The sequence below is a fragment of the Annulohypoxylon maeteangense genome (genome assembly GCF_022496945.1).
Source record: "Annulohypoxylon maeteangense strain CBS 123835 unplaced genomic scaffold GGS22scaffold_9, whole genome shotgun sequence".
NCBI classification, from domain to species: Eukaryota; Fungi; Ascomycota; class Sordariomycetes; order Xylariales; family Hypoxylaceae; genus Annulohypoxylon; species Annulohypoxylon maeteangense.
The window spans coordinates 877,195-900,189 of NW_025953256.1; the positions used below are offsets into that span (position 1 = coordinate 877,195).

At 48.7% G+C, this 22,995-nt stretch overlaps 10 protein-coding genes across 10 annotated transcripts; 4 read left to right on the plus strand and 6 right to left on the minus strand.

Annotated features, from left to right (window-relative positions):
* Window positions 1-150: 150 nt before the first annotated feature.
* Window positions 151-1,287, plus strand: GGS22DRAFT_146714 (uncharacterized protein). Its single transcript, XM_047958909.1, has 6 exons — window positions 151-240; window positions 298-308; window positions 460-643; window positions 707-780; window positions 834-882; window positions 944-1,287. The coding sequence occupies exons 1-6, from the start codon at window positions 238-240 to the stop codon at window positions 1,082-1,084; spliced, it is 462 nt and encodes a 153-aa protein (XP_047818602.1). The 5' UTR covers window positions 151-237; the 3' UTR covers window positions 1,085-1,287.
* A 203-nt stretch (window positions 1,288-1,490) lies between these two features.
* Window positions 1,491-2,156, minus strand: GGS22DRAFT_188978 (cell-cycle control medial ring component-domain-containing protein; the record flags this gene model as incomplete). Its single annotated transcript, XM_047964787.1, has 2 exons — window positions 1,491-1,988; window positions 2,046-2,156. The coding sequence occupies 2 exons, from the start codon at window positions 2,154-2,156 to the stop codon at window positions 1,491-1,493; spliced, it is 609 nt and encodes a 202-aa protein (XP_047818603.1).
* Window positions 2,157-2,485: 329 nt separating this feature from the next.
* Window positions 2,486-4,967, plus strand: GGS22DRAFT_146740 (cytosine-5--methyltransferase NCL1). The gene is made up of 2 exons (XM_047958910.1): window positions 2,486-4,725; window positions 4,795-4,967. Exon 1 carries the CDS (start codon window positions 2,541-2,543, stop codon window positions 4,659-4,661), a length of 2,121 nt encoding a protein of 706 aa, XP_047818604.1. The 5' UTR covers window positions 2,486-2,540; the 3' UTR covers window positions 4,662-4,725; window positions 4,795-4,967.
* An 833-nt stretch (window positions 4,968-5,800) lies between these two features.
* On the plus strand, window positions 5,801-8,107 carry GGS22DRAFT_164316 (heterokaryon incompatibility protein-domain-containing protein). The gene is made up of 2 exons (XM_047961514.1): window positions 5,801-7,529; window positions 7,584-8,107. The coding sequence occupies exon 1, from the start codon at window positions 5,963-5,965 to the stop codon at window positions 7,514-7,516; it is 1,554 nt and encodes a 517-aa protein (XP_047818605.1). The 5' UTR covers window positions 5,801-5,962; the 3' UTR covers window positions 7,517-7,529; window positions 7,584-8,107.
* Window positions 7,687-9,003, minus strand: GGS22DRAFT_200457 (phosphoglycerate mutase-like protein). Its single transcript, XM_047966443.1, has one exon. The coding sequence runs from the start codon at window positions 8,781-8,783 to the stop codon at window positions 7,857-7,859; it is 927 nt and encodes a 308-aa protein (XP_047818606.1). The 5' UTR covers window positions 8,784-9,003; the 3' UTR covers window positions 7,687-7,856.
* A 758-nt stretch (window positions 9,004-9,761) lies between these two features.
* Window positions 9,762-11,401, minus strand: GGS22DRAFT_146759 (acid phosphatase/Vanadium-dependent haloperoxidase). The gene is made up of 2 exons (XM_047958912.1): window positions 10,886-11,401; window positions 9,762-10,835 (listed from the first exon to the last, which is right to left on the minus strand). The coding sequence occupies exons 1-2, from the start codon at window positions 11,084-11,086 to the stop codon at window positions 9,873-9,875; spliced, it is 1,164 nt and encodes a 387-aa protein (XP_047818607.1). The 5' UTR covers window positions 11,087-11,401; the 3' UTR covers window positions 9,762-9,872.
* A 24-nt stretch (window positions 11,402-11,425) lies between these two features.
* On the minus strand, window positions 11,426-16,633 carry GGS22DRAFT_146752 (ankyrin repeat-containing domain protein). Its single transcript, XM_047958911.1, has 4 exons — window positions 15,460-16,633; window positions 15,290-15,319; window positions 14,444-15,206; window positions 11,426-14,387 (listed from the first exon to the last, which is right to left on the minus strand). Exons 1-4 carry the CDS (start codon window positions 16,460-16,462, stop codon window positions 11,717-11,719), a joined length of 4,467 nt encoding a protein of 1,488 aa, XP_047818608.1. The 5' UTR covers window positions 16,463-16,633; the 3' UTR covers window positions 11,426-11,716.
* Window positions 16,634-17,168: 535 nt separating this feature from the next.
* Window positions 17,169-18,290, plus strand: GGS22DRAFT_164325 (Isochorismatase hydrolase). Its single transcript, XM_047961515.1, has 3 exons — window positions 17,169-17,379; window positions 17,432-17,591; window positions 17,678-18,290. The coding sequence occupies exons 1-3, from the start codon at window positions 17,320-17,322 to the stop codon at window positions 18,238-18,240; spliced, it is 783 nt and encodes a 260-aa protein (XP_047818609.1). The 5' UTR covers window positions 17,169-17,319; the 3' UTR covers window positions 18,241-18,290.
* Window positions 18,291-18,412: 122 nt separating this feature from the next.
* Window positions 18,413-20,186, minus strand: GGS22DRAFT_146772 (uncharacterized protein). The gene is made up of 2 exons (XM_047958913.1): window positions 19,744-20,186; window positions 18,413-19,690 (listed from the first exon to the last, which is right to left on the minus strand). The coding sequence occupies exons 1-2, from the start codon at window positions 19,954-19,956 to the stop codon at window positions 18,797-18,799; spliced, it is 1,107 nt and encodes a 368-aa protein (XP_047818610.1). The 5' UTR covers window positions 19,957-20,186; the 3' UTR covers window positions 18,413-18,796.
* Window positions 20,187-20,416: 230 nt separating this feature from the next.
* On the minus strand, window positions 20,417-22,327 carry GGS22DRAFT_180030 (UPF0061-domain-containing protein; the record flags this gene model as incomplete). Its single annotated transcript, XM_047963726.1, has 1 exon — window positions 20,417-22,327. The coding sequence occupies one exon, from the start codon at window positions 22,325-22,327 to the stop codon at window positions 20,417-20,419; it is 1,911 nt and encodes a 636-aa protein (XP_047818611.1).
* Window positions 22,328-22,995: the final 668 nt, after the last annotated feature.

The following is a 22,995-nucleotide window of genomic DNA, read 5'->3' on the forward strand; positions in this document are numbered from 1 at the left end:
CGAACACCGACACTTCATACAAACCTAACCACGAGAATTACTCGCCCGCGAGAATTCAATAGACATTTATTTCACGTTAGTACCAGATTGATACAGCATCATCTTTACCTCAAAACCTACTTGCGACTCTTTCATCTTCTCAAGGATCCTTCTCTCGAACCCCGCTAACCCAACCCACATCGTAGTTCGTCTTCCGATTCTCATTTGGTACCGACGTAGCTTGAGCAGACCGCCATAATGGTAAGCCTTCAAAAATCCAATCATTCATAATTACCTGCTAATGGCGAATTATGGTAGTCTCAATCAGGGTTCGTGATCCCTCTACCTAGCTAATACTCCCTTCGTTTTTGCCTCTTGTCCGCGACCACCGTCCGCGCGTCATTATGCAACTTCACGATGCATGACTTTGGGAGATGGGAGTCGTTAGAGAAGAGGAGCTAATATCGCGGCTTCAAACAGAGCGACAGTCTCGCAGGACTGCATCACTGCATACAACGACCTTAAGCTTGCGAAGAAGTACAAGTACATCGTCTTTAAGCTGTCAGACGACAACCGAGAGATTGTCGTTGAGGAAGCTTCGGCAAACCAAGACTGGGAAGCTTTCCGCGAGAAGCTCGTTAACGCTACCACCAAGAGCAAGTCTGTAAGTAGTAGATTATTGTGATATTATTGTGCCTGGAATATCATCCTGACTATTCGATAATAGGGTGCTGTTGGCAAGGGACCCCGATACGCTGTGTACGACTTCGAATACAGCCTTGCTAGCGGAGAAGGCTCGCGGTTAGTAGTTTTCGAAAACGCGTGAACCCAAGTATCAGACTAATAAACCGTAGAAACAAAATCACTTTCATCGCGTGGTCCCCTGATGATGCTAACGTCATGGTAAGTGTATCTTGAGCTATTATGAAAGCGTATGAGAATATAGCGCTAACTTCGCTAAAAGGCCAAGATGGTGTACGCCTCGTCAAAGGAGGCGCTGAAGCGCTCTCTTAATGGTATTGCCACCGAACTACAGGCCAACGACCAGGACGATATCGAATACGATACAGTACTTAAGGTGGTCAGCAAGGGCTTGGCTGGTTAAGCGTATTCAACCTCCGAAAACCTAGGAGCAACAAGAGAGGAAAGTTGCCGAGGATTACTAGTTAATGGGGCACTCGCGTGCCAAGGATCCCACGATGTCTACGAAACCGCAGGATGGACATAAAACCCCCCCTACCATTTCACTATGGAGTAGGGCCAGTTTAGTCGTTTTTTTCCTTTTAGAGGCATGACATGAATTCTCCAGATTTGATGTTGGCCAAGGGTATACACCACACAGCCGAAAAAAAGCCATTTGGAATGTAGATCATTCTCCTTGCACGCTCCTGAACAAATGTCTATGCCATTATTCATTAGGGACTCTATTATCCATCGAGACCTCTAGGTATATAGTCTGCTTGGTTTTCATTTGCCACGCTGACCTTTTGCTTGCTTGTCCCGTACATAACTCATGATCTTGCCTTCCAGGCAGCCTGGAATGTATCTGCTAGCTCCCCAGCCGTCTTTTCATCTCGTATTCGCTGTAACAAGAACCCCTTGAGATCATCCCAAAATTCTTTCGTCTCTAAGACTTCTCCGCCGCTCGGTCCTTGTGCGACTTCAGTGTGAGCTGGCGTATTCTTAATAGCTGCAGCACCACCCATGACCATGACAGAGAACTCGATACTCGTATCGTCCTCTCCCGCAAGGTCCTTAAGCACCTTGCTATCCGGGATGGGTTTCTTCTTGTGTAGGATCTTCATCTTATCCACGGGTATGCCCGAGTCATTAGAAACGGAGGTCTTTATATCTAGGATAGAGGTATTAGGCGTTTGGGAGGTGAGCTTGATGTCTAACGGCGGGTTGCGTAGGGACTTGACGAGGACGGTAAGACTTCGTTCCTGACCCGGGGCGACGGCATGGGGCGTGCGTTTGCTCATAGTTTTGGGCATCTTGGGAAGTATATACTATTCCGAGTTAGCGGGGTAGTAAGACATCAGATATTTTGCTGAAGAGAAACGTACGGCGCTGCGCGCTGGGTAGGATTTCGGATCTTCGACATGGTCGGGAGAGAGCTTGACCGGACGAGAGTCCAGAGCCGTAAGAAACGACTTCGCAAATGAGACTTCTGTCATTTTTTCTTAAGGAGACTCCGGGAGTTGTAGAGGGTGAGAAGTTATGTCGCAAATAACTGAAGCTGTTGTCAACTCTTTGGTGACGATCGTGATGTCCCACATTCAATACGCCACTGAATCTGTCCCACCTTGTGGCTGAGCATTAGCTGAGCCTGCTGAGGTCATACGGTTGTGTACCTATGTACCTATTACCCCACTTTACATCCCATCGCCGCTTCCCTGTATTGTACAAGTGGGTACCAGTATCACTATCAGCTTATCGCAAGAAAAAAAAAGTTGAAGGTCAATTCATCGGCGGGACGCCGTTAATTTTCCAGGCGCATCTTTAACAACAATTTACCGTGATACCCCAAATCTCTTTCATTCAACGTCGCCATCTACAAAATGGGTGTCGGACGTCGCATGAAGAAGCAGGGACCCCCTGAGCCTCTTCCAGAAGAACATTTTGAAAAGCTGAAGCGAAAAGTTAATGCCTTTATCGATGATGCTTTGATCTATTCAGCGCCGCCGGCGCAACCACGACCGAAGAAGCAGAAAACTGCGAAGAAACCAGCCTCCAAGTCCAATGGCACGACGACTGCAGCAGCCTCTAAGAAGAATGAGAAGAACCCAAGATCGAAGAAGTCCGCACCGGAGCCAGCATCTGATGAAGACGAAGACCGCAAAGATGCTCCTCACAGCTTTTTTGATGATATTGATGATCCCGTAGCAAGAGACGATCTGTCTGGTGTAATGGACGTTGGATTCGGAGACGACGATTTCATACACGAGGAAGATTCAGTTTATGATTCAGATGCGGAAGCTCAAAATGACCGAAAAGCAATGTTCTCGGAAGATGAAGACGAGTCAGACGCCGAAGAGAAGCTGACTGCGGCCAATATCGCTGGTCTGTCGCGAAAATTGGACGATCAACTAGCACAAGAAGCAGCCAATGCGCAACTTGAATTGGAGGAGGCAGCAATGCAGACCAACATTGAACGACCAGTCGTTCTCGATGACGAGGAGGAGGATGATTTGGCGTTGAAGACGAAGGCACTATTAGCACCGGATCTACAACTACTAAGAACCAGAATCACGGATACCATACGTGTGTTAGACGACTTTGCGAATTTGGCGGCGGAAGGCCGAAATCGTTCGGAATACACCAGCCAATTGTTGAAAGACATTTGCGCCTACTACGGTTACTCGGAGTACCTTGCGGAGAAACTTATGAATCTATTCACGCCCCGAGAAGCTTTCGCATTCTTCGAGGCTAACGAGACGGCGCGACCCGTCGTCATCCGAACAAACACTTTACGAACACATCGCCGAGATCTGGCTCAAGCCCTCATAAATCGCGGTGTTACTCTAGAACCTGTCGGCAAGTGGTCCAAGGTGGGACTGCAGATCTTTGAGAGCAATGTACCCCTTGGTGCCACACCCGAATATCTTGCTGGTCACTACATTCTCCAAGCCGCTTCCTCGTTCTTGCCCGTTATGGCTCTAGCCCCGCAAGAGGGTGAACGAGCACTGGATATGGCTGCTGCTCCTGGTGGTAAAACGACACATATGGCTGCTATGATGAAGAACACCGGTTGCATCTTTGCCAACGATCCCAGCAAGGCTCGTGCTAAGGGTCTTATCGGTAACATTCACCGTCTTGGCGCCCGCAACGTCATTGTCTGCAACTACGATGCTCGAGAATTCCCAAGAGTTATGGGCGGCTTCGACAGAGTACTTCTTGATGCTCCCTGCTCAGGTACAGGAGTTATTGCCAAGGATCCCTCTGTCAAGACCAACAAGGACGAGAAAGATTTCATGATTTTACCGCACACGCAGAAGCAGCTGCTTCTAGCAGCCATCGACTCGGTCAACCACGCTAGCAAGACTGGTGGTTATCTAGTCTACTCTACTTGTTCAGTTACTGTCGAGGAGAACGAGCAAGTAGTTAACTATGCGCTAAGCAAGCGACCGAACGTCAAGCTTGTCACCACGGATCTCCCCTTCGGCAAGGAAGGTTTCACTAGTTACATGGGCAAGAAATTCGACCCGAGCCTACGTCTGACACGCCGATACTACCCGCACACTTACAACGTGGATGGCTTCTTCGTCGCTAAATTCCAGAAGATCGGACCGACGCCTGCCAACCTTATTAAGGACAAGTCCGGTCAAGCCTCGTCTGCGCCACAGGCAGATGTGAGCGAAGTTATCGATAAGACCCCTATTGCGGCTGATGATGACGCTGCTCAAAAGCAGGATGAGTTTGGTGGTTTTGATGATGATGAAGATGAGAAGTACATTGAGCGCGCGAAGCACAACGCTATGCGTAAACGGGGTCTCGATCCTAAGTCGTTGAAGAAACCGAAGACGACCGAGCATGTGGCGGAGACAAGCAACGGTGAAGAGGAGAGCAAGGGTGAGGAGAAAAGCAAGGTCGAGGAGAAGGGTAAGGCTGAAGAGAAGAATAAGGGTGAGGTGAAGAGTAAGGGCAAGGCGAAGAGCAAAAAGAAGAGTACGAGTACCTAGGTAGTCAAAGAGCTGCTAAGGTAGTTCGAGGGCTACATGAGCAATGCGATTCCATTAATACAGGGTAAAGGTCTAGACCTCTTGGCATTCTACTATGTGATTTGCGCTAACAGTTGACATGCTTCGCCCATAGGTGGTTTCTCCCACATCGTTCCCGCGAAGTTTGCGACATAGCCTTGACTTATACCAGATTCGTAGTACTCCGATGTCACTTGATACAGTTATACAGAAGCTTTATGTTTAAAGAATACGATATCGTCTTATTCCTAGTAATCAACACTGCCTCGATCAGCGTTAGTGCTAACGATAAATACACATGCATGATATCTTCAGCCGCAGCTGAGTTTCCTTTCCGTTGATTCTTTTAAGATCTATTCTCCCCTGGATATATTCCAACCCCATCTTTCTGAAGTCAAGAGAACCATATTAATAATTACATCGTAGAACATGCACAGTAGAGTCCTTCGTTCCCAGAATAGCTAAACCCTAGTTCAATATAGGCTCCTTACATAACTATCATGGCTACTCCAGACGACCCCCTCAACCTCTGCACCTTCTGCAGCTCAATCAACTGGGCCGAGCTCACAACCGGGCCCTTCAACCCCCAAAAACTCCCTCTCAAAAACGGCCAATTCAAGCGCGCCGAGCACAACCTCGGTCTCATCCGCGCCTCCCCCTCCTGCGAACTCTGCACCTTAATCTCCAATGCCTCGCAAACCCTCAAGCCCTGGTGGCCAATCGCACAATACCTATCCCAACCCGCAGGGATAACCTGCGCTTTCTGGTGCGGGAGGAATAAAGTCGGGGACTCGCTTCAAAGCCAGTTCCTCGCGAACACGGGCATGGTGCTCGATACGCTGTACCGGGGTTTAAAACCGGGGTATAAGACGACGAATCTGACGCTTCAAGGGCTGTTGGATGAGTTGGGCGCGAAGGGGGTGAGGGTTGGACGGGATAAGGAGAGGGTGGAGGAGGAGGGGGGGAGGAGGAGGAATGTTAGTCTAAATCGGTTACTGGTGCTTGCGGGGATTAGTCCTGTTGAGTGGACGGCGCAGACGTTTGTGCAGTTGCATCCGTGCTTGTATCCTGTTCCGAGCGTGGATGCGTATGTTGAGGAGGAGGGGGAGCCGTTTGCGGTGTTTCCGTCTGGGAGGGTGGTCAGGGGGGCGGTTAATGTGGGGTTGCTTGGGAGATGGTATCGGACTTGTTGTGGGAAACATGGGGAGAAATGTAGTCGGCCGAGATGGTTTGGAAAGGACCCCGAGTGGCCGGAGGGGCTGCGGTTGATTGATGTGCGCAGGATGTGTATTGTCGATGCGCCTGAGGAGTGCCCCTATTTCGCGCTGAGTTATGTGTGGGGGGATGAGGAGGACCCGTTCCAGACGACTCTGGCCCGGCTTCATGCGATGAAGGATCCTGGGTTTTTGGAGGCGCAGGTCTTGCCGAAGACTATTGTCGATGCGATGGTGTTGACTAGGGAGATGGGCGTGGATTACCTCTGGATCGACAGACTTTGCGTCATCCAGGACTCGGATGCCGATAAGGCGGTTCAGATCCCGCAAATGGACCTCGTGTATTCTCACGCGACTATGTCAATTGTGGCAGCGTGTGGTACCGCGCTCGATGGCCTGGCAGGTATCAACGGCACCGAGCGCATTATCAAGCAGAATATAGCTCGTGTCGCCAAAGACGTAAGCTTGATGGATGTGTTACATCTAGACCAAAGTCACGAAAACAGTCGATGGATGACCCGAGGGTGGACGTTCCAAGAAGGCCTCTGCTCCCGTCGGATTCTAATCATAACATCTGACCAGGTATACTGGAGCTGCGAGACGTCCAAGTGCTGCGAGAGCATCGCTTTCGAGGCCTTCCCCACGGCCGTCGCCCCTAATGATATTATCTTCAACGTGCTGACTGGACATAAAGTCTTCGGGGAAGTAGGCGGAGGCCAAAATTTCGCGTTCGGGGAGTTGGATTCTATGATCCGGAGTTACTGTACGAGGAAACTCACCGTGCAGGCAGACGTTCTGGACGCGTTTACGGGCGTGTTAAGGAGAGTCGCGGTGAATACGGGCCATGAATTTTACTGGGGCCACTCGGTCTCGATGAGGTTCGACGATAGTCTAGGGTGGGCGAACATCGTCTGGTATCCGGATTCCGAGTGGGAAGCGCAGGAGAAGCCGGAACGCAGACGCGAAACACATCGCGTGAGATCGAGCGACGGGACCGTGCATAAAGTGCGGTTCCCGAGTTGGTCTTGGCTGGGATGGAAGAATATCCAGGGCGTGTCGCGCCCGGCGCCGAAGCAAGTCCTGGTTGAGCCGGAACTCCAGTTCATGAAGCTCAGTTTGGACGGCAAGGCAGCTAAGTTGTGTTCTGCGAAAGAACAGAAACTCGATTCTGTTATGAAGCTCAATATGTGCGGTATCGACCAGTCTACTTCGGCGGGCTGGAAAGGGGATACTTCGATTGATCCCAGCCTCTTCCATATGGATAACGATGGCGAATTTAGAGATTCGGGCCATCTGTTGTTCTGGACGAGCCACGCAGTGCTTGACGTCGAGGATGGCAAGATATATAACGATGCGCGAGAAGAGGTCGGGGAGCTGAAGCCGTTCTGGCCATACCAGATGCAGAAACCGTCCGGGAAACAATCGTTTATTGTAATGTCGCGAAAATACAATGACGACAACCTCAAAGTCCTCAAGGCGGAGAAGAGACTAAATGCCTTGCTTGTTGAGTGGGAAGACAGGGAGAAGCGAGTTGCTTCTCGGATCTGCGCTGCTGGGGTTGATGAAGCTGCTTGGATTGGGCTTGGAGAAAAGCGGGAGTGGATCTTGGTCACTTTAACATAGATCCGAAGTTCTAGTATATCTTTCCCATCTACTATGATATTTGAGCATGTTAGCTAAATTATTTCAGAACAAATTTTAATTAACGCGTATGTCCGTGGCCATTCGTTTGGGATGAACCGGCTACAACTGTGGATAACCATAACGGCCACCGGCAGAGTGGGACACGCTTCAGGTAATTCTGGTACCCAATGAGGAAGGAGCTCGGTCCCTATTTTGGAAATAGCTCGACTAGTAGTACAACACCATATGTAGGCGTCATGTCTCATGCCATCTTCATTGATTACTTAGTAGGTATCTAATTCTTCCCGCCGCGATACTACGAGAGTAAGTAGCCAGAATCTCACGAACCTCGGGTAAGGAGAGATGGTCGATGTCTGTGCCTACGACGAGGAGTTCGATGTGGCAGGGACGGTTCCGTGTTCTCCTTATCAGCCTCTTCCTCCTCCACATCCACCCATTCCTCCTCTTCCCTAGCCTCCCGTTCCCGACGTTCACTCTCGGCATAGCTCGAAGCATACGACACCACGCGTATGGACGCGATCCTCTTCAGCTCAGCCTTCTGCTCGTCGCTCAAGGATATAGCCTCAGTAATCCCCCGTCTTGTCAGACTTTCCTGCGTCTCGACTAGCGGAACTTCGTCCCCTTTGCCCACGTCCAGTTTCTCGAACTGGTACGATCGGACCTCACCGTTAGCCCAGCTGGAATTGCGATGGTAACCGGTCCCCACGAAGTCATTGGTAAGCCATTGCGCGAACTCGCCGTGCGCCACAACCACGACGCGCGCGTCCTGCTTCTCCTGGTTGACCAAGTCTCGGACTATGGCGAGCAGGAAGCACCGTGCTCGGAGCGCCCGGGTCTCGAGTTTTTCTACGTCCGGAGCGAAAGGCGTGTCCGGTCCTTTCAGGTACCAGTTTTCGTCCATCCGTGTCACATCTAAGTTAGCGTTGGGATATTGTTCCAGGAGTCCTGATACGGCGGTTCCCGTGCTGCTGGGCGTGGCGTTGACTTCCTGGAATTGGGGATTGAGAGTAATTCCAGTCCCTTCCTTCGCCAACTGCGCGATGCTTAAACTTGTCTCGATGGCTCGTCTAAGAGGAGATGAGATAATATGTGTGATATTATCTCCGCTGTCGATCTTCCTGTACCTTTTTTGAAGGCCAAGACATTGCCTCAAGCCTCGGTGAGTTAGACGGGGATCTGGAATATCGCTCCCTATGATGTTATGATGTGCTTCTGCGTGGCGGATAATGTCGATAGTAGGCGCCATCTTTGTCTCATTGTGATTTCCGGCTAGTTTGGTGTTGGAATTAGAGAGGTTGAGATAGAGAAGGTCTCTAAGTTACCAACATGGATTTATAAGTTTGTTGTACGTTTACAAAAGTTTTGACACCCATAAGTGTTTTCCTCAGTGATGTCCTTAGGTAGGTAGGTACCTTGCATTCATTGGGTAAAAGTTGTTACCAACGCGTAGAAACTTGGTTTAGTAGATAGGTGCCTGGAAAATGAGGATGTTGTAGGACAAAGAGCAGTGGTGACAAGATTTAGACTTTGTCATCATAGGCAGCAAGAAGTTGATAACGTAAGGCTGGTAGCGGGGCACCCCAGAATACTTACGATTATCAAATACCCATCTCTTCGAAAATTATCTTGTAATTACCTTGGTAGGTACCTAACAAGAAATGCTCATAACATCAATCGAAGCGCTAAGTAAAGGGGTCGAAACTGACTGCTTATTAATCACGATTCAGGGGCACTTTCGCTTAGTAAGCCAGCAAATCATTTACACGTACTTTAAACCTAGAAATCGACATCCTGTATGGTTAGAATTGTATGGAAATTGGGAGTATTCGATATTTTCGATTGAACCGAATTGATCAATAGGCATCAATATACAGAGTAGAAAATCTTTTAGATTACGAAGGTCTGGGTCAGAAATTTCGCACATTTGCTTTAAAGCCAACACCGTGTGATCCTAAACCTTTCGCACCATGTGGCGTTCTTTTATAGTGGCTCAGCCCCTAAGAACTTAGCGGGTGTCCGCTATATCTTAGTGGAGTTCTAGGCGGACAGATCACTATTAGGTCTAAGTCTTGACCTAACCCAGGTACTAGATAATACAGTATTCAGCCACCGCGTATCTATCCAATCACGCACTGGGCAAGGAAGGGGAGTAAGTTCATAGGAGGTCACAGAGTACTCCATATCTTGGAAATAAAATCTATACATTGAAATGCTATTTCGATACTGATGAACTAATAGTTAGCTACCCAATACCCTTAGGTTCTTATTGCAGCATACGGTCTACGCCGGATTAGCGATCTAGTCTTAGGAATGCCTGATAGATACCTAGTTGAGGTTACCCTGGGTCATTCCCACCACCACTAGGTCCCGCAAAACCATTACTAGTATTCCCGTTAGACTGCTCGCCAAAAAGACTGCCCCTATTCTCATTTCTCGTAGCCGGTCCCGGCAATGTCTCTTTCTCGGCATCCGGACGCGTCGCTCTCCATCCCGCCCGGTTGGTAAACACCAGATCTGAGCTTTCCCATTCGCCGTTCTGAACGAACGCAGAACTGCGGTTCAGGGGGATATGATTGACGCGCCAGTCCCAAATACTGGCATACACCATGCGATATGCCGAAAACGAAAACACGATACCGATAATGGCGCCTGCGAGGATGTCATACCAATTGTGAGATTCATCGACGGTTAAAGATCCACAAACGAGAACAGCCCCTAGGATAGGACAGTAGAGCAGAACAAGCTTCCACATCGATGAGTGATAGTTTGCGAACACTTTCAACTTGGCGTTTAGGTAAAGGAAGATATACACAGCCGCGGCGCAAATGGTAGTCGAGTGGCCGCTCGGAAAACTCTGCATCGCATTCCATAGAGGTCGACCCTGGCTGCCCGAGCAGACTTTCGAGGTATACATGTATTGTCTATAACCGGCGGCATTTAGGGTGGTATTGGTAGCGAGACTAGGATCTGGCTTGCAGATGTCGTAAAAGCTTGGCCTCAGGCCACCGATAAGCCATTTGATCATCACTTGGAAGGCCGACGAAGTTTCGAGGGCATAGATGAATCCCATGATGAAGTTATTCAGATCCCAAAAACTCTGCACCCGAATCTGGACTATGACGAGAAAGAAAAGGGGAATCAAGATAGCCAGGACGGTATCTAACCAAGAAGAAATAATCTGAGGTCGATATGGATATGCGAATTGCGGGTAGACTACCTCGCCGGTGTCATCACCGGTGCGTGCATCTATAACGGTGAGGGGGAACATCCGCATTCCGGGAGGAGGAAGACTGTATAACTACATACCGTTAGTATCACTAAATACGCCACTCAATTTCCCAAACTCACTCCAAGGGCTATTGCGCCGACAATCAGCATGGTGAGGATATCCAACCAAGTTATTTTCAACCATAGACCGAATGAAGGCCGCGTGTCCATGGAATATGGCTCGTATCGTAAGCTTCTCCATCTCTGGTGTCTTCCGACATCAGCGGTATTCTGAGATGGTGGTTCGCGACGTAGTCCGATGCCTCCTAGGTATGGGTCCATCTAATTGAAAGCTGCAGAGCAGAATGGCATTACCTGAAGAGCCCGATCATAGATAAATAACAGCTCCCTACGATGCTATCAAGCCCCTCGTAAACGATCTCAATGGTGGTAAGTTGACCAAGGTAATTTCCCAAACAGTAGACTTGATTTAGGTGTCGAAACAACTAGAATATTGCATTACGATAGAAACCATGGTAACACTATTACATGTTAGGTATAAGTTACCCAAGTACCGATATATAACCCACACACGCAATGGCCAGGTCGCTCATTCCTTAGGAGTGGAATCAATACTTGGCAAACCTTAGAAGCCCAGCACGACTTCCTTCCTTCTCTGTCTGTACAGGCCACTTTCAAGTGTTGTAACAGGAAGAGAGGGACGCTGGCTGTGTAACGTAGGAGATAATATTGTTACAGTGCAGTACAATAGAACCGATACATGCTCCCCCTTTCGGCCTCTGTACGTACATAGGTACTATGTAGGTAATGACTGGATGACTACCTAGGTAGGTATTTATGCGACGTCACTAAAAATATAAGTGTAGGTTATCTTCATCCGCTTTTGTAATGAATGGGCAGCATACCTGATCCAATCTGGATTTCCTAAGCATTAATCCATCCGCCGGCTACTCACTCTATGCCGAACGCCTTCCTCAATGCGGGTATATGGCGCATGACTTGTCTCAAAAGAAATAAATCGTGCCCTGTCAAACCATCCCCGAACTTTAATAACTCTTGGCGACTAGTCGTCAAGCTTTGAGCGGGAGCTGTGAGTAAGGGTATCACTTCCGTGTGTCCCATCTCTAGAGCTATATGTTCCGGGGTCCGCCCGAGATGGTCCCTTATTCCAGGATTTGCTCCTTGTGTTAACAACATCTTAACTACATCCCCAAACCTCTGCCCTTTGTCCAAAGACACTACCGCACGGTGTAGAGGAGTGATGCCTTCGTTGTCCTGAACATTGATATCAACCTCGCCATTCAGAAGCATGGTCTTCACAGTTGGGAATCCTGCCTGGACTGCGTAATGCATTAGTGTTTGCCCGTTCTCATCTCGCACGCCGGTATCTGCCCCATTCTCGAGTAGAAACTCCATAATCCCGCAGTGTCCTTCCAATACTGCCAATTGCAGCGGCGTTAAGTTCTGTTGGGACGAACGCTTTTCAATATTGGCACCCGCTCGAATCAAGGCTCTCATCGATTCTAGCTGATAATGGACTATCGCCGTTGAAAATGCTGTCATCTGACATGCAACATCTGTGACATCGACTTGAGCCCCATATTGAAGTAGAATATTTATGGACTGTATTCGCCCCATCGATGATGCTTCAATGAGAGCCCTTCCTATTTGAAGATCGTCGAACTGGGCGCGTGGTTGAAAGTCGGCCCTCGCTGCGCTCTCAAGTAAGATTTCAATGATAGTATCATGGCCACCCCGAGCAGCATGAATAAGAGCTGTATCCCCATCAGAGCATATAGCATTGAGGTTAGCCCCGGAAAGTACCAGTGTGCGTACAGCTGACTCATGCCCTGCTTCAGCTGCGAAGTGCAATGCCGTCTGAGATTCACGATTTGTGCTCTCAATGTCCACTCCCGCGTCAAGCAGCACTTCCGCAACAGCATCGAGTCCTCGTTGAGCTGAATGAAAGAGCGCGGATTCGACAATCTCGCTGCTTATATCGATGCTTTTATTTGAATTGAGCAACGATTTCAACTCTTCTGTCCGACCCTCAACAGCTGCGACATATACCTCTAACTCTGCGTACCATCTCAATCGTGCTGGAGTTGAGGCAAAATGTTCCAGAAACGCTTTGATAACCCTATGAGGCCTGTGCTTGAGGATCACGCCATGTAGCATCATATCCAAGTCCATCTCAGTTTTAGCACCTGCATCAAGAAGTCTTTTGACTTGGAACTCGTGATTCCCTTGGATTGCATAGTATAGTGCCGTCCTGCTTTCTATATCTTCGGCATCCAAGTCTGCACGGCCATCAATCAACAATTTCACAATCTTGTCCATCCTCTCGCATAATTTCTCCTCGTTAAGTCCGTACCTTAGATCTAGATTCATTATCGCGGTAATTAGTGGCGTTCGGCCCTTCTTGTCTTTGGCATTGATGTCTGCACGATGACTGAGTAGTAAATTCACGGCGTCTTTTTGCATAGTTAAGATCGCTATATGCAGCGGTGTCATTTCTATCGTATCGAGTGCATTTATGTCCACACCTTGTTTGATCAAGATGTTGGCTATCTCGTTCTGTTTCTTTATGATGGCATAATGCAAATATGACAACCCGCGACAGTCGGTTAATTGAGCCTGGCCATGCAGTTGGCGTCCCGGAAACACATAGGACTCACGACGAATGTTGTATGCCCAAAATCCAGTGTATAAAGTATTCTGTATTTCCTTTGGGAGGGGATTACGGAAATTCATATCAACGCGCTTTTTGGAGAATAGGCGTACTATATTTTCGTGTCCTTGGTCGATTGCGAGATATAACGGTGCTAGACCGTCACACGTGGAAGCTTCAGCATTAACTCTCTGGTCGAGGAGAAATTCCGCCAATCCCTCTAGTCCGAACCATGATGCCAAATGCAATCCTGTAAGGGGCAGAACATTGTTGCGACGCATCCCATAGCCTATCATAGCTTGTACAGCAGCTGATACTTTCATCTCGTTCTTTAGAAATTCTCGAATAGTCTTGTCGGTCTCGGTTGGGTGGCCAGCCATACGAGCATGGTGGCCCCAGTTGCACGCTGCGTACGTGTAAAGGGGCATCGTCTTTAGCCTATTGTATAGTTTTTCATCTATTTCGCATGGCCCATCTTCGAATTCGTCGAAGGATAGGTATCTGGCGCATGCGAGGGCAATATAGCTCGACGTCATGTCAATTGTTTCAAATATGACTGGGTTGTCGCTAAAGAACTGAGGGATGGTGGCGTGGATAAATTTGACTATTCCTAGACGCTGATCGACGGCTACGAGACCTTGGCATCGACAAATGATCTGGCGGGCATCGGGTAAGTTTTCTGTGTTGAGCTGATTATCTCTTTCCTCCAAACTCAACGCGTGTTCCAGACTTTCGAGATCCAAAGGCTCTCTAGAGTGGAATACCCATGACAACAGGCGATATGTACGTTTACGCTGAGTAGAGTTCAATCGGTCAATCCTCTTAAGTGAATTTTCGAATGTCTCTTCTAACTTGACTGGTATCTTAGGAAGCCCTTCCAGGACCTCTCTGATATCACCTTCTGTATCCGTACCCTTTAGGTTTCCAACATGAACGAAGACCGAGAGAAATCTAAGGTAAACGAAGTCAGTTTAAGGGCAGTCAATAAAGGATATCTGGTCACTTGCAGTGGGCCTGCTGCCTGGGCAACTCTCTTGGGTATGGAATCACGCAGTAAAGGGTGCTTGTCAAGATGTCCAATATGTTTCAACCCATTCCTAACGAAAGCTTGCACATCTTCTTCCGCAGCTTTGATCTCTATTGTCGAACAAGTTTCAAATCTCTTTTCAATAGAGTGAAAGCCCCCCCGTGACGTTGCCATGAAACGAACCGTTGTTCCAACCTGCAGTTTCATCACTGCGTCTAGCAACTCCTCACGAATGTCGGGCGCGCATTCATCTAGAGCATCAATGATTAAGAAGACACGGTGGCGACTTTTGACAATACCTAACAGAGCTGTCGAAATCTCCTCGAGGGATAAGCTCTTATTCCGGCGATGGTTCTCAATCAGATCCGGCAAGCCTGTGATCTCACAAAGCTGGCGAAGCAAGACAGAAAGCAGCGGTTTGGTTGTCTGATCGATATCATCTATCCTGTCAAACTCGCAGTATAAGTAAGCACATTTTATATCTTGGTCATCCTGCTTGGACTCCAAATGTTTGACGGCGATAGAGGAAATCACGCTTTTTCCAGCTCCTGGTGGGCCCTGGCAGAACAGTGTTCGATCCTTTCCATCAATCCAAGCCAGAAATTTGGGGTGGGTTTCAAACCAATCCCCAGTCCCGGGATGACGTTTGGAATAGTAATCAGCGTAAGTGTCGTCGTGCCATTCCTTAACGCTGTCTTTTACAATCCAGGAAAGAATCTTGTCTGTCTCCCGATTTTTCCGATCTACAGAATGTTATTATCTATAAAAATATAAAGCAGAACAGGGTCAAGTATAAAGTTGTAAGAGATAGGATTGGGTTACACGCCTTGATGGAAATCGGTTTTGAGCGTTTGTACTATTTGCATAGGTTAGCTTTACCATTATTACGACTGAGACACCTTGCAAATATCAGGAATAAAGTGTGTATTCGACAGTGGGATGGTACATGTGGCCAAAATTATGAAACCCCAAATAACTACGCACGGTTTCTCATACCTTCGTCAAGCACTCTCTCCCAGCTAGGGTTGACGGCAACCCGATCTGCCCGTAAGACGTAAAGAAGCTCTCTCGCGTACGCAGCAGCGGTTAGTGCGGCGTAATTGTGCCAATCATCGTTCTTGTGTGAATCCGCGTAATCACATATGCCCCGAATTACCAGACAAGGAACTGTGTTTGCAAGGCCAGCAGCCTCCATCTCGAAACACAAGATTCCAAGGTCCGGGTCATTAGCATACTTCTCCCTCTCATCCACGTTTTTCATGAGAGAGTTAGAGCTGCCGATCGTACCATAGTGTACCTTTACGGCACGGTGTGTGATATCCCGCGCATCCCGCTTTACCAGATTCTCGACATCACATTTGTCGCAATTCGATCCTCCTTGGTGTGGATAATCAACAAGATATAGTCTGTCTTCTGGGGGGCGCATGAATTCAGGACGATTAGCCATTCGTTCTAGGTTCCTAGCAATTTTGTCCTCTTCGTCTGGGTCGTTATAGCGTGCCTGGACTTTGGGTAGCGCTCCGAGCAACACGTTCGGGGGGTTGTTCAAATGGCGATATAGTTCGGTGGAAAGACTGCCATCAGTTGATTTGTGCCTTTTTACGGCATCTAGCTGTATGATGCCTCCATGGATCCCTTTACTGGCGCCAACAACAACATCACCAAGACAAATTTTATTCTTTTCTGTCGGAAGGCCTGCGCCAATGCCCACCAGTAGGGCGAAGCGTAGTTGAGGAAAGGATCGCACCATATCTTTTGCGACGTTAGCCGCAGAGTTTGTGCCATAGTCACCAAAAGGTAGACATCCAATGACCACATTATGTTTCGAAATCCGACCGAACTCGTAGGTGTTATCGTCGTTGGGATGAGCCATTAGTGGGCCCTCGAATCTTTTGTCCAGCATCTTACAGGCCACCTCATACTCCTCCTGCAAGGCACATATCCAGCCAACAGTATATTCGTTGTCCTTTGGCTCTTCTAAACCTGGGTTGGACGACATGTCGACGGGTCTTATCTCAGGTTGAGTGCCGGTATGTATAATCCTAGGTGCTTGGTTCTGCTATCAGAAGTTATCTTTCGATCTTCGTCGAGGTAAGGCTACGGTTTTAGTCGATCGATTACGCAGGTTCGAGGGATACCGCCAATAAAATATCAAAAATATGTAAATAATATAGGTGTATAAATCAGGCTTGGGTATCAAAGAGAAGATTATATGTTTTGTCTATATCAGCAAGTGAACATTATTACTAGTAGGCAGCGACAAGAAACTCTCTATAAATAATATGAATAGGAAATCTAACGCCCAAGCCTTACAGAATTCCTGGGGTCTTCAGCTTTACCTTTAAAAAGCAAAGTTATTTGTACATATGTACACATCAGGCATTGTAAAGACGCCAACACATTTTAGAGGACGGGCTGACAACGTGACTTTCCTACCCTTTAATGATAGTAACAGACTTTTTTTTATCTCTTTTATAATTGATGGGGTATACATTAAGAATAGTTTCGTACAAATAATAGAACTTTCAACCTAGCCGACTTTTTAGAACGAGAGAGGATATAGTATTCGTTATCTAAACCCCGCTTATAATCGTGATATCACAACCCCTGAAAGAGTTGATGGAATAGGTAATAGCTCACAGTTTATTAGGTACTAGATAAGACCTCATTCACCTCGAGAAAGCAGTAAGTCAATTGCTTATCACCTAAGACATATGTCGCTATCCCCACTAGGAATTAGAAAAATTGTCTCAAAATACTAGTATTTCCATAGATGCTTACATAGATCAATGCATCGCGTCCTATTCTCAATTACAACTCATTTCTTCATGTAACCAGAATTAGGAAACCGTAAGCATGCGGCCATCCACCATATCCTGTACACTTGCTCTTGGCGGCCTGGGGTCAGCGATTCCGGTAAGTGACAGCGCCAACAGAACTCGATTTCTCCGGGCTCATATTATTATAGTACTCGAACAGGCTGCATAAAAACACGGCCCTCGCCATCATCGACGTGCAGAACGACTTTATCAATGGTTCATTGGCTAATCCGCGGGCGCCTGTGATTCTGCCTAAGATCTACCAGCTTCTGGACAATCATGAATGGCCATTCATCGTTGCATCACAAGGTAATGACACACTGCCAACTATTGGGCCTGAAACTTGGCCCCTCTCGAGAGATTGGGGGCGGATGTGGCTGACTTCAAGGACCTAGACTGGCACCCCCGGGGACATGTCTCATTCTTTTCAAGCCATCCGGGTGCGGTATCCGGGGACTCGGTGAACGACAGCTTCGTAGACACCCCCACCAAAATCGAAACGCAGATGCTCTACGCAGACCACTGCATTCCAGAGACCTGGGGCGCCCAAATCGAGAGCGGTGTCCAGACTCGGCTGCATCTGATCGAAGGGTACCGTAGCCCCGTCAATTACATCAAGAAGGCGCAGGACCACCGCGTGGACTCATACTCAGCCTTCGCGGATAACCAGTACCATCGGTTTACGACTCTGCACTCGGAGCTGGGGTTGCACAGCATCGAAACTCTTATCGTCACCGGGCTCTTGACCAATGCATGTGTGCGCGGCACCAGTATCGATGGGATTAAGCTAGGATACGAAGTCATTCTCATCGAGGACGCGACCGAGTCTACAAGCGCCGAGGACAAGGAGGCTGCAATTAAAGAATTGGAGGGTTGGGGCGTGCAGGTTATGAATTTGACCACTTGGGAGAATGCGAATCCGACGCCTGTTAAGTTAAGGAGGAGAAGCGAATTGTGATTTAGGTTCTGCCTGACTAATCTCTTCATATGCTCAATGTTATGTAAGCCTTACATAAAGTTTTCTTAATAAGCGTTAGGTAACATTTAAAGCTTCAAGAAGCTTAGGTAAACTTAATATAGCTTATGTAACGATGTTAATAATCAATTTGAAGTGGTGTTGAAATAAAAAGGAAGTTCCTAAAAAATGATCGGACCACCGAGGGAATCGAACCCTCAAATGGTGCTCACTAGTGAAGTCAGAGCTATAGCAATTCAATCGGTTTGTAAGCACCACCGTACCAACCCGGCCATTATATCTAATCCAGTCGCGGATTGTTACTACACTTAGACTCTCTTCAGATTTATATGCTTTACTGTGCGAACCACCAGGCCGGGTCACTCCTCAAGAGCATTGACCAAGCAATCATTGAATAGGGCGATATATTATGGGATGAAGCCAAGCTCAGGGTCATGAAAGGTCATAGCTCCAAGTGGATGTTCATGTGCTCAATTTTACATCCATGTGTGTATGTATGACGCACCTACGGACCTATATATACTCATCAACGCCCATTCTACTTCCCAGTAACGATCGGGTTTATAATCAAGAACTCAATAACCGCAATCGCAACCACAGCAGCTTCCAGCGCAAAGCAGAACAAGCAGATCTTAGCATACAGCTTAAACAGCCGTCTCCAAGAAGCTCGCGAGAAGGACCTCCAAGCATCAAGTGTAAACAGATACTCCTTCCCCTCGATCCTATGCGCTGTTATCGAGCGGTGAAGCGGTACGATGGTCCGCTCCTCCTTAGCGAGCAGCGAGGCCTGGACGCGGATAAAGATTGCGTGCGTAGGGATCACAACACAGACCCAGACAATGAACGCCACGATGAGGGAGAGCAGCCAGGCCAGGATACTGCCCCTGCTCGGTTTCCAGCCCACCAGCGCGAACACCACCGTTGAAACGATGTAGCCCTCGAACCCCCTGACGAGGAAGTAAGGCAGGGCTGCGCGAGCAACAGCGCGGTATACGAGACCCAGCGGCGGGAAACGGTACCAGAAGTTCCTATGATTGGGCTCCGTGATCACGATGTGTGTCCAGACAACGTACAAAGGCAAGGTGAGCACGGAAGCGATAGGCCAAGCGACGGCGGCTGGTAAAAATGGAATGCGGTTGAGAAGGAAAGTGGCCGTGACGGTGGCCGATCTAAGGATCATCCAGCATCGCCCGCCTCGGAAGAGGGACCACCTGCCGCTGACGGAGCGTAGATGGCGGTAGGTAGAACGGAGGCTTGAAGTTGTAGGCCTCGGTCGCGGAGCTAAGATTTCATCGACCTCCACGGGCTTACTTCCTTCAGACTCTTCCAGCTCCACGGCATCCTTATTAGCCAGTGGTTCGTAAGATTCGGGAGCACCATCGTCCTCGACAGCAGCCAAGACTGGGAATAAATTGTAAACGGTATATTCGATCTGCAGCAGTTAGGATTCCTGTCAAATACCCCATTGGAAAGCTAGGTACGTACGGTCAAAAATGTTAGTATGGCGATAACACCTTGAATAAATAGAAAAACTGTTATGATAATTTTAATAGTTTCGTTGGAATCTGCTTTTCGTGCTACCAAGGTTTCGATAGATCGACCCGAATGGAGTTGGGGGATTATTTCATTTTGAAAGGCCTGTCTCGCGCTGTCTGCTCCACCGACAACACCGGGCCACAGAGATCGAATAACGTCCATACTTCTAGACGTCTAATCTATCTCAAAGATGAAGAAAAAGAGAAAACTGCATCACGATGAAATAAGAGAGATGAGGCTGAGAAGCGGGGATGCTAGTCCTTTTCTACTCAAGTGCCAAGGTAGGATCGCACCCGTCGGAAGATCGTGGCGAAGCATCGCTAAAGTGATGCCTAAAGCTCTGTTTCAAGGCAAGGGGTTGCAGAACGATCTACATAGGGCTGACGGTCGACGACTGAAAAAGCGCTTGCATATATCAGTTAAATTGCAATCAGCCCTCGCAAAGCAGTATGTAACTTCCGATATACACGTTGAATCTCTCCTAAGATGTGGAAATTTAGACGTTCAATCGCGATCAAATCGGGCGAAAAATCCGCCAAGAGATCAGCCATCTCAGCTGAAGCGGAGAAGAAGATGTTTGAATCCTGATAATCTGATTTACGCCGTAAAGCTTATGCCAAGACTATGAGCTGCAGCTACACTGCAAAGCCCGACCCGTCTTTGGCACATCGCTTATCCACCTTGTCTCTTCGTCTATGTCGCCTTTGTATTCTTTACCATCGAACGTACGACCAGCCCAGGTCTCTTCAAATGGGTGTAGAGCCATGTGCATAACTCTATCCAGGATGTCTCTCTCATCGTCCTTTTCTACTCGTCGGATAACTTCATCAAGTATCCAACCTCTGGGAATAAAGCTAGGATTGACTTTCTTCATAGCTTGCATCCTCTCTTTATCCTGCTCGTCGGAGACAGTTTTGCCATCACCCCAATCTTCGAGGATGCGTTGCCGCCACTTGCCCAGCCATTCGCCGACGCGCTTGCGGCCCTCAGCTTCGCCTCCAATGCCTGTGACACCATCGCTATAAAAGAACACACTAGCTCTATCTCTCCTTGCCTCCTCGGTCTTTAATTCATCGATTCTAACCGAACTTAACCGACGGAAGAAGAGATTGAAATCTAGCTCCAATGCCTCCATAGTATCGAGGACGCCGCTAAACAGCTCGTCGAAATCGCTCTCTTTGTGATTCTTCAATCCGAACCGGGCAGTCATAAGCTTCTTGTACTCGCCGAGGAACACAGCCTTGTACTCCTCGCCGACTTGCATGATAATCTTCTCGGCCCTCTCAATGATGCCATTTGCTTCTTCCTCTTTCACGCCATCCTCGACGAATTTCGGGTCATCAACTTTCGACCCGGCGCCAATTGACTCGCCGAGAGACTCCCCCAGGCGTACTAAATTCCACCATATTATACTCGGTTGGTTACGATAGCTGTACCGTAGCATGTAGTCGTCGTGATTAGGCGTGTAGCTAGGATCGAAGTTATCCATAAACGCAAAGGGCCCGAAATCGATGCTCAACCCGAAAAGCGACGTATTATCCGTATTCAATACGCCATTCATGAATCCATAAGCCTGCCACTTGGCCACCGTAGATGCATTACGCCTCACAATCTCCCGGTACAACCTCGTAAACCTGTTCTCTGCCGACTCATCCGGGCCCTCGACCGCATCAGCAGGAACCCCCCGTTTCGGCGCAGACGACTCCGTAGCTTTATCCGGATCATCAAGCCTCCCGGGCAGCGTCTCCCAGCCCCCAAACACATCCTCCGCAACATACGTCGCCAGCGTCCGGATCAGCGCACGATCGCCCCTCGCCCTCAAGATATCGAAATTCCCAATCCGCAACCACGACTCCGCGAACCTCGCCACAATCGCCCCGGGCTCCGTCGTCTCCCTCCGCACCCTTTCCCCAGGCAACAACGTCAGGCTCAGCGCCCGCGTCGACGGTATCCCGAGCGCATGCAGCGCCTCGCTGACGACAAACTCGCGGATGCTGCTGCGCAGCACGGCCTTGCCGTCCGCGAACCGGCTGTACGGGGTTAACCCCGCGCCCTTCAACTGCAGCTCGTACCGTTTCCCCGTCTTCTCATTCGTCGTTTCGAAAAGCGAGATCGCACGCCCGTCCCCGAGCTGGCCCGCCCATTGTCCGAATTGGAAGCCCCCGTAGCATTGCGCCCACGGGTACCCGCCTTCGAGCGTTTCTTCGTCCCACCCTTGGAGCTTGTTTCCTGCGACGGTGGCGACGAAGTCGGGGGTTTGTACGGAGTCGGGATCGATGTTGAGGTCGCGGAGGGCGGCGGGGCTGGTGGCGAGGAGGTCGGGGGTGGTGCTTGGTTGGGGGCGCACCCAGGTGAAGAGGGCGTCGCGGACTTGGCGGGGGCCGATTTGGTCGCGGGCGGTTTTATGTGAGGCGGCGGGGGTGGGGAAGAGGGAGTCTGGAGGGAGTTTTGAGGTGAAGGTCCATAATTTCGGGATGTCGTTGATGGATTTTGCCGTGCTAGTCGCGCTGTTCGTTGAGAATTGGGACGCCATTTGCGCCAGTCGTAGGTGTGGGAGGCTTCGGTGCGCGATGCGGCGGGGGAGCATATAGACGGCTTCGTCGGGCCGGGAAATATTTAGGTGAGGTTTTAGGGTATATTATATAGCAGAACAACGATCTCGTGTACGAAAGGAATGGCAGGTATCATTAGGAATAAAGAAAGGGAATGATTGAAGGATATGGGTATGAAGCAGATGTGCGGTAATATGATCATCTCGATTTCAACAATCCTCGGCTCGAAGGTGGCGCAATTTGCTATTACATCATAATCCCCGCTTAGGTGGTATATATGTAACTAATCGGTACAAGACTGTATCTTATAAGTGAATGCCCCTTTTTACAGATACACACACCTATCGATCAATCAATTAATCCATCGCATCTAATTCTACCAATACCCTCAATTCTTAATGAAATGCTACGTAGACATCTCTACGCGAAATCCTGAGAAGTCCTCGTTGGATGTTTCGATGTATAAATAAAAGCGTACTAGTATCAGAGGCACCAAGAGCTTCCACCCTCCGATAATCCCGGGATGTTAAGATAATCATCGGACCAAATTTCTACGATGGGTGACCGGGTCATATCAACTATTAAGGACATTACGTATAAGAGTTCAATTGGCTAAAGAGAAGCAGCGATTTCATACGACTCGAAAGAG

Excerpts from the sequence above, each read along its gene's own strand:
- GGS22DRAFT_146772 (XM_047958913.1), bottom strand. The coding sequence starts at position 19,956 with ATGGACGTTATTCGATCTCTGTGGCCCGGTGTTGTCGGTGGAGCAGAC. Across the intron at positions 19,691-19,743 it reads CCATACTAACATTTTTGACC|ATCGAATATACCGTTTACAA; the intron begins GTACGTACCTAG and ends TAACTGCTGCAG.
- GGS22DRAFT_164325 (XM_047961515.1), top strand. The coding sequence starts at position 17,320 with ATGCGGCCATCCACCATATCCTGTACACTTGCTCTTGGCGGCCTGGGG. Across the intron at positions 17,380-17,431 it reads GCCTGGGGTCAGCGATTCCG|TACTCGAACAGGCTGCATAA; the intron begins GTAAGTGACAGC and ends ATATTATTATAG. Across the intron at positions 17,592-17,677 it reads ATTCATCGTTGCATCACAAG|ACTGGCACCCCCGGGGACAT; the intron begins GTAATGACACAC and ends TCAAGGACCTAG.
- GGS22DRAFT_200457 (XM_047966443.1), bottom strand. The coding sequence starts at position 8,783 with ATGGCGCCTACTATCGACATTATCCGCCACGCAGAAGCACATCATAAC.
- GGS22DRAFT_146740 (XM_047958910.1), top strand. The coding sequence starts at position 2,541 with ATGGGTGTCGGACGTCGCATGAAGAAGCAGGGACCCCCTGAGCCTCTT.
- GGS22DRAFT_164316 (XM_047961514.1), top strand. The coding sequence starts at position 5,963 with ATGTGTATTGTCGATGCGCCTGAGGAGTGCCCCTATTTCGCGCTGAGT.
- GGS22DRAFT_146714 (XM_047958909.1), top strand. Across the intron at positions 644-706 it reads CTACCACCAAGAGCAAGTCT|GGTGCTGTTGGCAAGGGACC; the intron begins GTAAGTAGTAGA and ends ATTCGATAATAG. Across the intron at positions 781-833 it reads GCTAGCGGAGAAGGCTCGCG|AAACAAAATCACTTTCATCG; the intron begins GTTAGTAGTTTT and ends AATAAACCGTAG.
- GGS22DRAFT_146759 (XM_047958912.1), bottom strand. The coding sequence starts at position 11,086 with ATGGACCCATACCTAGGAGGCATCGGACTACGTCGCGAACCACCATCT. Across the intron at positions 10,836-10,885 it reads TCGGCGCAATAGCCCTTGGA|TTATACAGTCTTCCTCCTCC; the intron begins GTGAGTTTGGGA and ends AACGGTATGTAG.
- GGS22DRAFT_146752 (XM_047958911.1), bottom strand. The coding sequence starts at position 16,462 with ATGTCGTCCAACCCAGGTTTAGAAGAGCCAAAGGACAACGAATATACT. Across the intron at positions 15,207-15,289 it reads CAAAACCGATTTCCATCAAG|ATCGGAAAAATCGGGAGACA; the intron begins GCGTGTAACCCA and ends AACATTCTGTAG. Across the intron at positions 14,388-14,443 it reads GCCCAGGCAGCAGGCCCACT|ATTTCTCTCGGTCTTCGTTC; the intron begins GCAAGTGACCAG and ends CGTTTACCTTAG.